This window comes from Thalassophryne amazonica, chromosome 16 (genome assembly GCF_902500255.1).
Source record: "Thalassophryne amazonica chromosome 16, fThaAma1.1, whole genome shotgun sequence".
NCBI lineage: Eukaryota > Metazoa > Chordata > Actinopteri > Batrachoidiformes > Batrachoididae > Thalassophryne > Thalassophryne amazonica.
This window is the reverse complement of record NC_047118.1, coordinates 1,743,645-1,756,974: the sequence shown is the minus strand read 5'-3', so window position 1 is coordinate 1,756,974 and position 13,330 is coordinate 1,743,645. Positions and strand designations below refer to the sequence as shown.

The window sequence follows — 13,330 nt, the reverse complement described above, 5'->3', positions numbered from 1 at the left end:
ACGTTCTTCCTACTTTAACAAAAAAAAAAGAAAAACTTGGCAACACCTGTTGTCCGTTTAACTCCCTGCCTGCTACCGCGAATCGTCCGCTCGTACACGATAACACTGAGAAACAGCTGTGAAATAATCCATCAAGGAGCGGTCCTTGGCCCCCGCTAACTCGATGACAAAACGAGGGCTCTTGACCGCGTGGGACGTCAGAGCGGTCCGAGTCATTCCAGGTTGGACTGAGGAAGCCATTTTGAGGGCCCAGCTTATTTCCTGGAGTTCCGATAGCCGTCCTTCTGCTGTTTGTTAGTTTAAGAATCCAACAGAATCTGTCATAACACTCCATTTACAAATGAGAGAGAACAGCTCAGCTATTTGTGTGCGCTAGCAGTAATAATAATGAGCATATTTGTGATAATAATAATGATAACACTGCAGGAATTAAGCAACTTATCAGCATTAGCACCAAGCTAGCAGCTGTTTAAGTGTATGTGCAGTTGACCATTTGACTTTGTCATTATAAGGCAAATTAAATGAATGCTTGTTATCATTATTACCATTACAATGTTATTATTAATACTACAGCAACACCACTCATATTTCACATTTTTCACAACAGAGATGTAACAAAACAAACAAACAAACAAACAAAAAACAAATCTCCCATCTCTAATGACCCTGTTTATTTCAATGTGACAGGAGAGGGAAAAAACATAATTTAGCTACAAAATAGTTGAGACCAAAATAAATTCACTCACACACTTTTTTTTTGTTTTGTTTGTTTGCACAGCTGTCACCGCTCTCTCCGTCGTGTCTCCGTGTAGCACAGTAGGAGCAGCCATCTTATTCCAAGCTAAGAATATTAGCGTCACTATTACAACAGCCATTTTTTTATATATATATTCTCCACATGTTGTAGTTCTCAGTCACAAACTTGATAAAGATTCTTTATAATTTATTTCTTTGAATGAAAATATAGTTAAATATAATATGTATTCTCGGTTCGCTTTATGTCTATTGTTGTCTGTTTCGTCGCAGGACTTTCCTTCTTTGCTTTGTTTCTCCCTTTTGAAGAAGACAACAGCCAGTAAGGTGTGAAAGAGAAAAAAGTAAGTAAGTGAGAGTGAAAACACTCTTAAAACGATAATTTTTCTCATTCACTGCAAAAACAGCTGATACCCGTGTCCTGAACAGAAGCGCCAAATTGCTTGAGTTTGCCTTCCTCTGCTCCATGTAAGTGCTTCTTGGAAATCTGGAACCTTTCTGATGATCCAAACCATTGTTTGATATTCAGAGGCAAATCACCAATAACATTGCTCCTTCTAAATATATACATAGGGTTTTGAATGTGCCGAGTGATATACGAAACAATCGGTATAAATCCAGCGAGGGTCACTGTACGTGTGTGATTTTAATACTGGCACTTTGATTGTGGAGGTTGATGAGCAGAGTTGGCTTCATCTTGTACTTTGGCAAAGACTGTAGCAGGTTTGACAGATAACTGTCGTCATGTAACCATGTTTGTTGCTTACGTTGTGTTGGATTTTGGCTGAAGAGTATGGGCAGATGCCTTTAAAAGGTCTATTGCTGATCTCAATCTTCCCGTCTGTGTTTCTCCTGCCAGACTAACAATGCAAAGTAGTGACAATGTGAAATCTCAGATTTTCTGGAGTCTGTCTAGAAGGACAGTAGGCCACAAAACAGTCGGTCTCTATTGAGTATCTCCTCCTCATGTTTTTCTTCCACTCTTCTACTCAGATTTGAGTCTCTTGAACATTTTCCTTGGAGCCACTCTTAAAGAGCAAGGGCTCATTCTGGCCTTTTCCCATAAGGCCTTTCAGAGAGCTGTGGATCCCCAGCTGAGGCAGGGGCACAGGGGTGGGCAGGGTTCCACCTGTGTGTGTACCACCACTGGTGGAGTTTGGACCTTGGGAACAGGATAACGACATGCTCTGTGTCTGAGAGCAAGGTGAAGGATTGTTGTTGTTGTTGAGACCCATACCCGATGTTGTGCCCATGCCAAGGGTCATCATGTTGTTGTTGAAGTGATGGGTTTTGTAGTAGTGGTTGAGGTGGTCTGATCGGGCGAGGTTTGGGAGGTTGACTATCTCTGAGTGATGCAGCCTGAGGCTCTGGCCTCCTCCAAGCCCGCTGCTTCCACTCTGTGTCACAGTGGAGCCTCCTGAGATACCACTGCCACGCCCACTGGTCCCAGCCCCCAGCTCATCCTCCACATTGATGATCTCAATAGCACGGGCAGGACCATGGTGTTTATGCAGTTGGTGCTGTTTCCTCAGCTTATAAAACACAACCAGCATCACAGCTGCCATGAAGGTAATGGCTACGAAGCAACCAATGATGATCTTGGTCGTCTTCATCACGTCATCCAAGCCTGAAAAGCCTGGCTCAGTGATGGGCACAGTGAAGGTGGGTCGGGTGGCGCGTGGAGAGGAGGAGGACCAGCCGGCTGACAAGGAGGAAGCTGTGGTAGAAACACCTTCAGGCCACAGGTGACCAGAAGGTGTGGGACCAGGGTTAAGATGGATGAAGGTCTCATTGGTGGCAATCAGTGCAGAGTCTTCCTCACCTGTAGAATCCACTGTTTCTACTGTGACTGTTGTAAAGTAGGTGTAGTTGACACTGGCATCAGCAGCTGTGACATTGAGGACAGCTGTTGCTGTGGTATTTCCAGCAGCATTCGTAACCATGCAGGTGTACTGGCCTGTGTCTCGTAGTGTGACATTCGTGAAGTTGAGTGTGCCATCATGGAGGACAGATATCCGTACCCGGTAAGACCCGTGGGTCATCAGGGTACCATTTGGGGTGATCCAGTTGACAGATGTCATTGAGGTGCCTGTACGACATTTGAGTTCAGCAGCCATGCCTTCTGTGACATTGAGATCTGTAGGTGGCTCAACAATGACAGGGGCATAGCAGGTGAAGTGGCTCTGGTCAAGCTCCCCGATGTATTTACCTTTTAAGAGTGGTGGAGCATGGCAGCGGGCACAGCAGGTAGTGTTGCTGGGCACCGTCTCTTTCAACCACCAGCTAAGCCACAGCACATCACAGTTGCAAACCCATGGGTTATGGTTGAGGTGCACCCTCTCCAGCTGGTGAAGAGGCGTGAAGAGATCATGAGGCAAAGAGTGCAAAGAATTATGGGACAGGTTAAGCTCCTCCAGATTTTTCAGGTCATCGAAGGCATTGCGCTCAATGACAGACACCTGTGAGTGCATGAGCCACAACTTGCGAAGCGAAACCAGGCCCTGGAAGGATCCTGGGCGGATAATCTCCAACCGGTTTCCTGATAGCTCTAGCTCTTCTAGACGCACCAGAGCTGTCAATTTGGGAATGTCCTTTAGTCCACACATTCCCAGATTCAGGTATCTTAAGTTAACAAGGCCCACAAAGGCTGCTTCAGAGATGAAATCCAACTTCTTGAGTTCACCCAGGTCCAGACGGCGCAGAGATGGCACACGGTGGAAGGCATAGCCTGGTAGAGTCTCAATGGGGTTGTTGCGCAGCCACAGCTCCCGTAGCTTGCTGAGGTACTCAAAGGCATGTGATGGCACCAGTGTGAGGCGGTTGTCAAAGAGCTCCAGCGTGTTGAGGTTGGGAAGGCCATTGAATGCCCCTACTTCAATCTGACGGATCTGATTCTTGGAAAGCTGGAGGATCTCGAGGTGCCTCAAATGCTTGAATGTGTCGGACTTGATAACCTGTAGAACAGACAACAGTACGGTTACTGAAGTTACTGTAGTAAATGTAAGATCAATCATTTCTTTTTTACAAAATTGCATTTTGGGAATATTTGACAGAACGACCAACCAATACGAATATCACTTATAAGTGAGGTATACCTTCTTACAGGAGGAATTGTTGCATAGCTATGAAGTCTTGTTTGAATGTACGTTTTCTGGCAAAAGCTGTAGCTTGAATGATGAATAATTATGTATAATGTTTTGATGTAAATGAAAAGCAAAACACGATCCAGGGGGACATTTTAATTCTTATTGCTTGCCAATTAAATAAATGGACATGACATTTTTCAACTTTTCACCAACAGTGCTCTCCAAATGTATTGGGCCCTTTGGAATTTCACACGTTTTAATTTGTTTATGCCATGTCAAATACAGAAAGTAAATTACCATTCTCAATCTAAAAATTTCTAAATTGATCTCCCTTAAACTGAAACTCAAAGCAAATCTCTACAACTTTATCTAAATGAATTAATAATATAAAAGATAAGATGATGGGCTGCGTGAGAAATAGAATGCTGTGACATCTTCTTCAACTTCTTTCAGCTGTTCCCATTAGGGGGCGCCACAGCAGATCGTTTCCATCTCACCCTATCCTCTGTTTCTTCCTCTGTCACACCAACCACCTGCATGCCCTCCCTTAGCACATCCATAAACCTCCTCTTTGGCCTCCCTCTTCTCCTTCTGCCTGGTGTTTCATCCTCAGCATCCTTCTCCCTATATACCCTGAGTCCCTCCTCTGCACATGTCCAAACCATCTCAATGTTACCTCTTTGACTTTGTCTCCAAACCGTCCTACCTCAGCTGCCTTTTGATATGTTCATTCTTAATCCTGTCCTCTCCCAAAGAGAACTGCAGTATCTTCGGCTCTGTCTCCTGTCTTATTGCTAGTGCCAGCATCTCTAAACCATCCAACATAGCTGGTCTCAGTACTATCTTGTTAAACATTCCCCTTCACTCTTGCAGATATTTTTCAGTCACAAATCACTCCTGCCACCTTTCTCCACCCACTCCATTCTGCCTGTTTGCTCTTCTTCACCTTTCTACCACACGCTCCATCACTTTGGACAGTTGACCCCAAGTATTTAAACTCATCTTTCACCACTTCAACTGCTTGTAACCACAGTATTCCACTGGGCTCCCTCTCATTCACACACATGTACTCAGTCTTGTTGCTACTGACTTTTATTATATCTCAACCATTCCAGGCTAGAGTAAACCTGATGTCTACTCCCACTGCAGATCAAAATGTCATCTGCAAACATCATAGTCCATGGGGACTCCTGTCTGATCTCATCAGTCAACCTGCCCATCACCATTGCAAACAAGAAAGGACTCAGAGCTGATCCTTGGTGTAATTCCACTTCCACCTTGAATAAGTCTGTCATTCCTACTGTGCAACTCACCGCTGTCACACTATCCTTGTACAAATCCTGCACTACCCTCACATACGTCTCTGCCACTCCAGACTTTCTCATATACCACAACTCTTCTCTTGGCACCCTGTCATAAGCTTTCTCCAAATCCACAAGCACACAGTGTAACTCCTTCTGGCCTTCTCTATACATCTCCATCAGTATTCTCAGAGCAAACATTGCATCTGTAGTGTTCTTTCTCTGCATGAAACCATATTGCTACTCACAGATCTTCACCTGTTTTCTAAGCCCAGCTCCTACTACTCTTTCCCATAACTTCATGTTGTGGCTGATCAGCTTTAAGCCTCTGTAGTTACTGCAGCTCTGCACATCACTCTTGCCCTTGTTCTTAAAATAGAAACGAGCATATTTTGTCTCCACTCCTCAGGCATCCTCCCAAGTTCCACAATTTTATTAAACAATATGTTTTGGACTTTATTTACATCAATTATCAAGAAATACAAATCTAGACTTGCATGTCAGATCTGCCTTCTGGCAAACTATAGCTAAACCTTCAGGTCTTCTTTTTAAGAAAATCCTATACCACTTCATCATGAAGCTATTTAAGTAGTGATACAAAATCAGTGGTGGGCACAGCTAACCAAAACGTTTGCTTCAATAACCGCTAATCAGCTAACTGACAAGTTACCTTTTATAATGGTAAACCGATAAACCACCAAAAAACTTATCAGAAGCCACAGCTAACTGTTAACTTTCAGCATTGTCTCTGGTACACTCTCAGCTACTATGAAGCTGATTTTGAGTTTAAACACCACCAGCACTTCTGATAGAAGCAAAGACAATCACAAACACAGCCACAGCTACAGCTACAGCTAATGAGTAAGCATTTCTGTCTTTCTGTGCCCTGCCCACTGCTGTAGGGAAGCATCATCTAACTTGATAGCACACAGTGGCCCAGCCATGAGGCAGAGGTCTTGAAAAGGAAAGCAGGATAGAGTTATGGTTTTGATTTAGAAATCAAATAAATCCAGATAGAATAACTACATTAATGTGAACTCTTAAAATGTACAATGTGAAAACACATATCTGTTAATTTTAAAATAATGTACTAATTCTGAAGATTTGAACACACACAGATGCCCAAAGGGATTATGGGTAAATTGTGATTCGACAACCGTGTGATATAACCGGGTGCCAGTAGATGGCAGTGTTCTATGCATTTTGATCACAGCTATATCACACGGTTGTGGACCTGAATCATAACAAACAGACTTTCGGTTTGTGCAAATGCTTTTTGTTTTGTTTTTTTACAAATGAAAAAAAAAAAGGCATATTTTACAAAACCCATTTATTTGTAAACACCAACACACATGTTACATTAACTTGTGTTGGTTTTTACATAGAATGAATTAGTCAACCAATCAGTGTGAGCAGAGGCTGAGTTTACCCATTATCCCTTTGGGCATCTATGTGCATTAATGTTCAAATCTTCAGAATTAGTGCGTTATTTTAAAATTAACAGATATAACAGGTATATTTTCACTTTGTACATTTTAAGAGTTGACATCAATGTAGTTATTCTATCTGGATTAATTTGATCTAAAAATCAAAACCATAAGTTAAACCTGCTTTCCTTTTCAAGACGTTTGCCTCACAGCTGGACCATTGTCTGTTGTTGAGGGGTAATGACTTTTGTTTTTGTTTTGTTTTTTTGTGGCAGCCTGGTGGCCAGGCCCTTTCTGCTGGGGTAGAGTTGAGCTCAGCTGCCTCACTGCTGCAAACTGAGGCAGCAGACAGAAGCCAACAGGGTTGTTAAATGTTTTTCACCATTACTATGTAAAAAACGTTAGGAGTTTTGAAGTTATAGGAAAGAAATTTATCGGAAGCTTCGATGGTTAGTGGATTAGCAGAACTGTGTCCACCACTGTACAAAATACAAAACATACTGTACATAATTTCTTCTGGGCTGTATTGGTGGCTTTACTCACTCTTCTTCTTGCACAGTCATTCAGTTTTTGAGAACTGCCGACTCTTCACCTCCACACAGATTTACCATAGAGTCCCATACTGTTTGTATTCCTTCATAACTGATGTAAATAAAGTTCAAGACATATTCAGTGACTTGGAAATGTTCATGCATCCATCCCCTGACTTGTCTGAAGAAAACTGGCAATAAAAGTGATTATCTGAATGAATGAATGAAGTTATTTATTCGGCACACAGATGAATAAAACACAGATAATAACAAAACTCATAAAAATAGCAACGTACAATGAAGACGTGTGGCCAAGAGAGTGAAGGCAGCAGCAAAGCTTGTAAATACTCTACCTTATACCATAGAAAATAAAGAATGTGTGTGTCTAGAAATAAATAAATAAATAAATAATATATATATATATATATATATATATATATATATATATATATATATATATATATATATATATATATATATATATACAACCTTTATATTTTTTGCAAAACCCAATATTAAGAGGAGGCGGAGCTTGTCACAGCTTTCCTCTTGGGGTACTCAGTGGAAGAAAAAATAAGTCAGAGAATCTAGGATGCCTTCAGGTGTTAAAACATTTTAGATTTTTAATAATTTCAAGTGGGGCTGCAGGATACAACAAAAAACTGTGGAGGCTAAAACTGCAAAGTTACCATCCCACGCTGTCATCCCCCTGTTGTGAGCAGCATCTCTGAAATCCTCACACATTATCAACTCATGCAGTTTGCTGTCCCATTTACACTTTTGTTTCCTCCGAGGATCGGGCGATGTCAGGCTGCTTTGCCCAACGTGTGGAGCCGCTTGACATAATAAGAGATGTAGCGGATATTTTTAACAATGTTTACGGAACTCTTAGCTTTTCATTAGAGGTGATAAAATGTGGTGGAAATTAATTTAATGCCACCAAAGAACAAAGCACTGTCAGCAACACGAATAGGGATCCAATTACTTCAAATGCTGCCGTGGAATCAACCCACTGTATTTGTAAATGTAGAGATTCGTGTGCTTTGTATCGATGGTCTGTGGTTAAATGAGCTTCCCCTGCAGCGGTGAAGCCACAAAACGCTGTCTAGGGACTTGAGATAAATTGTCAATGCATACATAAAGGCAGCATGGAAATATGCCTCACTTTTTCTTTTTTCTTTTTTTTTTTGCTTTTTTGTCATAAAATATTCCCTCAGATCACTGGAGGATTAAGTGCCTCTTTCCACCATTATTATTCTTATTTTATGTATTTCATGAGAGGCATCATTTCTAAAAGTTCATCCTAAAGCAAAGCTGAGTTTTTTCCACTTATATTTTTTATTTATTTTCTTATTCTTCTTTATAGAAAAAATCATAAAACATGTTTTATTTCGAAGACAGTCTTTTTTTTAAAGATTACTCAAACTCTAATGCATGAATTATAACAAAAGTGACAGTGAAAAAAGTCTAGACGTTGAAACTTTTCCCAAAAAAGTTTCACTGACTGATTGATGCACTCCTTTATTCCACTGCAGGCCCTGCTGTTGAAGGAAAATCAGTATGCATGCGTCAGTCAGTGGGTCAGTCAGTCAGTCAGCCAGCCAGTCAGTGAGTCAGTCAGTCAGTGAGTCACTGAGTCAGTGAGTCAGTCCGCCAGTCAGTCAGTGAGTCAGTCAGTGGGTCAGTCAGTCAGTCAGTGAGTCAGTCAGTCAGTGAGTCAGTGAGTCAGTCAGTGAGTCAGTCAGTCAGTGGGTCAGTCAGTCAGTCAGTGAGTCAGTCAGTCAGTGAGTCAGTGAGTCAGTCAGTGGGTCAGTCAGTGAGTCAGTCAGCCAGTCAGTCAGTGGGTCAGTCAGTCAGTCAGTCAGTGAGTCAGTCAGTCAGTGAGTCAGTGAGTCAGTCAGTGGGTCAGTCAGTCAGTGGGTCAGTCAGTCAGTCCGTGAGTCAGTCAGTCAGTGAGTCAGTCAGTGGGTCAGTCAGTGAGTCAGTCAGTCAGTCAGTGAGTCAGTCAGTCAGTGAGTCAGTGAGTCAGTCAGTGGGTCAGTCAGTGAGTGAGTCAGTCAGCCAGCCAGTCAGTCAATGAGTCAGTCAGTCAGTGGGTCAGTCAGTCAGCCAGCCAGCCAGTCAGTCAATGAGTCAGTCAGTCAGTGGGTCAGTCAGTCAGTCACTGGGTGGGTCAGTCAGTCAGTCAGCCAGTCAGTCAGTCAATGGGTCAGTCAGTCAGTCAGTCAGTCAGTCAGTGGGTCTGCACAAATTCCATAACATTGTAAAAAGCACTGTATATTCAGTGCTGAACTTTCATGTTCTGAGTGGTACTGTTGAGGTCCAGTGAACCTCCTGTTTTGGGCCATGGTGGCATCTTTAAATGTGCATACTGACCACAATATAAAGTCAGGCTGATCATTTGGCTTGTGAAGCCTGGTTGCCACTAAGACCACAGTTTCCATTTTCTCTACCTATAAAACAACAAAAAGGTATTTTAATGTGACTGTTTTGGCATTTACTTTGACCCTGGAAATGCCGTTGTGCCCACAGAGTTTTATTCCCTGTTATTAGCAGGACAAGCAGGCATAACGGAGTCCGCCAGCGAGTGGATCTGCAAAATGTCCATCAGCAAATCTCTAAAATATATATAGACAAAGTTTTTTTTATTCGGCACACAAAATATTCAAATAGAAAAAAAATGAACAATTCCACAAAGCATAAACAAAACTAGTGAGTCCAAAAGGGTGTGGGCTGAAGCAAAGCTTATTAGCGCCCACCCCTGCTAGTACAAGTCCATCAATTCTAATCAGTCATATTTACATAAATACAAATTCACTACTACATGTCGACACAGAGACAACACATCAATATACTATTCACTTATAATTATATTTATAAAGTACCAGATCACAAGAAAGTCAAATAAAGGCACTTTACGCAAGTAAGGACTAACCTTACCAACCAACCCCCAGAGCAAGCACTAGGCAACTGTGGTGAGGTAAAACGCCCTATAACCCTAACCCTATAAGGAAGAAACCTCAAGCAGACCAGGCTCTTGGGGGTGACCCTCTGCTTGGGCTGTGCCATATATACCTATATACATACGTATATACTTAACATACATAAATATATACATATATATACATACATATACACGGTCACTTATATACATATATACATATACACCTACCCATATCTATATATCTACATACGCATACACATACCCACACATTCAAATATACAATAAATCCCACTTATAAATTGAACATTCCCTATAAATCAAATTATATTTGCTTCTTTATGATACTTAGACATGATGTTCTTTTTGAGTAGTTTCTTAAATCTTACTAAGGTACTACTCATTCTAACCTCTGTTGAACATTTGTTCCATTTCCTCACCCCAACCACAGACACACAAAAACCCTTTACATTTGTTCTTACTGGTGGTTTCATAAAAACTGCACAACCTCTTAAACTATATCTGGATTCACTCAATCGGAACAGACTCTGGACATGTCTCGGTAAGGCTTGTTTTTTTGCTCGAAACAAAGTTTGAATTGTAATGTAATCGACCAAATCTATGAATTTTAATAAATTTAAAGACACAAACAGAGAATGAGTTGGTTCACGATAATGTTTATTGCAGATGATTCGTATGGCTCGTTTTTGCAAAAGGAATATTGGATTGGTATTTGATTTGTAAGTGTTTCCCCATGACTCAGCACAATATGTCATATATGGTACCATCAGAGAATGATATAAAGTAAGTAACCCTTCTTGTGGCAGTACGTCTTTGGGTTTATACAAAATGGCTATAGTTTTTTGACAATTTTGATTTCACATAATTTATATGTGGTTTCCAGCTAAGTTTATTATCAATTATAACACCTAAAAATTTAGTCTCTCTTACTAACTCAATTTCCTTATTGTTTATAGTTAAATTTTTACATTTGGGTGCCTGTTTATTTCCAAATATAATACATTTGGTTTTCCCAAGGCTGAGTGACAACTTATTAGCGTCAAACCAAACCTTAAATTTTTCCAGTTCTTTCTCCACTATGTCCAGAAGCTGTTCAAGATTTTCACCGCTACAGAACACAGTTGTATCATCCGCAAAAAGGACACATCTCAGTGAACTCGACACCCAACTTATATCATTTATATAGATTATAGACAATAAAGGACCCAGCACTGAGCCCTGTGGCACCCCACATGTGACTTCCCTGAGTTCAGAATTTGTATTATTGAACATATTGAAATCTGCCTTGTAAATAACTAGTTATCCATTCATATGCCAGACCTCTGATTCCATATTTCTGCAGTTTAGTTAATAGTATTCCATGGTTAATTGTGTCACACGCTTTCTGTAAATCAAAAACAAACAAACAAACAAACAAACAAACAAACAAACACCTATTCTATATTATTTATTGTCAACTGCAGTTGCTATACTTTCCACAAAGTCCATCAAAGCCTGTGATGTAGTTCGAGACCTTCTGAATCCATATTGTTCTTCACAAATGATGTTATGCTTCAGTAAATAATCATTTAATCTTTTAGCAAATATTTTTTCCAAAATTTTGGAAAATTGTGGCAGGAGTGATATAGGTCTATAATTAGAAAATGTGTGTTTGTCACCAGTTTTAAACAGAGGAATTACTTTGGCTATTTTCATTTGAGAAGGAAATTTACCAGTACTTAGTGACATATTGCAAATGTAATTGAACAGTTTTACTATACAGTCAATAACTTTTTTTAATAAAGCCATATCCAAATTATTAAAATCAGTCGATTTCTTACTTTTTGAACCATGAACCAGATCAAGTATTTCCCTTTCATGAGTACCACCAATGAACATTGAAACAGATTTGGTAAACGTTGAATTATTTACTCAGAAGTTATTAGTTGATGAGTCAATTTTACCTTCTGGGTAAATAATATAATAATATATAAAACATAAACTTACATGAAGTGTCAAATATCAATGTTGAAAAAAAATAGTTGGGTCCAGACATTGTTGTCGACCCTGCTGCTACCTTTAATGAAAACATCCTTTAGAGAAAATGAACTGTCCTTAAAATCACATCATCATTTCTAGGAAGTGACATCAACTGACTTTTATGAAACTGGTGGTAAAAAGACAAGCGGCCTTTTCTTCTCATGAATTTTCTTTGAGTCAAGTAATGTCTGACAGAAAGGGACATGCTCACTGTGTCAGCCTGCTCCCAGAAAATCAGGGTTTGAAAAATTGTGTGTTTGAAAACCTACATATGAAGAGTTCAGCTGCAAAAAGATCTCATAAGTCCAAAACTATAATTTTTTAGGGGCTGACATGCACTTGGCTGCTTATGTAACTATCAGCGTAAAAATATTCAAGAATTTGGACATTCATTCATTCATTTTGTTGCTGGAAATCTGTAAATTTTCCTAATTGTTTAAGTTCCCGTTGTAACTTGCATTTCTCTCCATTTAAAAAAAAAATTAACATACATGTATAAAAACATTTATTATTATTATTAGTATTATTATTATTATTATTATTATTATTATTATTAAGCCCCTCATGAGTGCATACCATGTGGTTTCATTACCACATGGTCGCCAATATGATTTTTCATTAATCCTGTTATAAACCCAGAGACTGAAAGCATATGTTGATATTTTTGATATTGTCATGGTCTGCCTCATAATCCTGTTTTATCCTAGTTGTAGTTTGTGAGTTTTTCTCCCAGATGGCGCACTTAGAGCCGATTCACACCTGCTGCGCCTCACCACTCATCATGGCCGCACACCTGCTGTGTATGAGCGGCTGATGAGCAGCAGGCTATTTAAAATCAGACTTTCAGTTCACCTGTTGCCAAATACTTCCAGGTACTTCCACAGTTTCCAGATCCTTCCAGATAATACCAGGACTTCCAGCCCTGGCTATGCTCCATGAAGCCTGAGACTCCTGACCTTGACCTCATATTCCTGCTGCTCCCATGCTCTAAGACGAGGGCGCTTCCCACAGCTAAACTCAAGGTAACCTGGCCAGCTCTCTAATTCCCGTATTAGAGCAAAATGTCTTTCCTGGTGTTCCAGACACTATCCTGCGCGGCTCCCATGCAGCACTAGTTCCTGGCTCCTGGCTATCTGCACAGCAATGTCACTTTGGAACTCTACGGCTCTCAGCTCAGTGCACGCGGCTCTGCTCCGCTCCAGTTAAGTTTCTTCATGTCTCAGTGGGATTCTGTTCTCACTCATTCCTGCCT

At 40.5% G+C, this 13,330-nt stretch overlaps 1 protein-coding gene across 1 annotated transcript in view; it reads right to left on the bottom strand.

Annotated features, from left to right (window-relative positions):
* Positions 1–661: 661 nt before the first annotated feature.
* The window catches only part of lrrc4ba (leucine rich repeat containing 4Ba), a 38,410-nt gene continuing 25,741 nt past the window's right edge, over positions 662–13,330 (bottom strand). Inside the window, exon 2 of the mRNA XM_034189951.1 lies at positions 662–3,707. Within this exon, the coding sequence (XP_034045842.1) occupies positions 1,743–3,707 (1,965 nt within the window). The 3' untranslated portion in view covers positions 662–1,742. The remainder of the gene's footprint in view (positions 3,708–13,330) is intronic.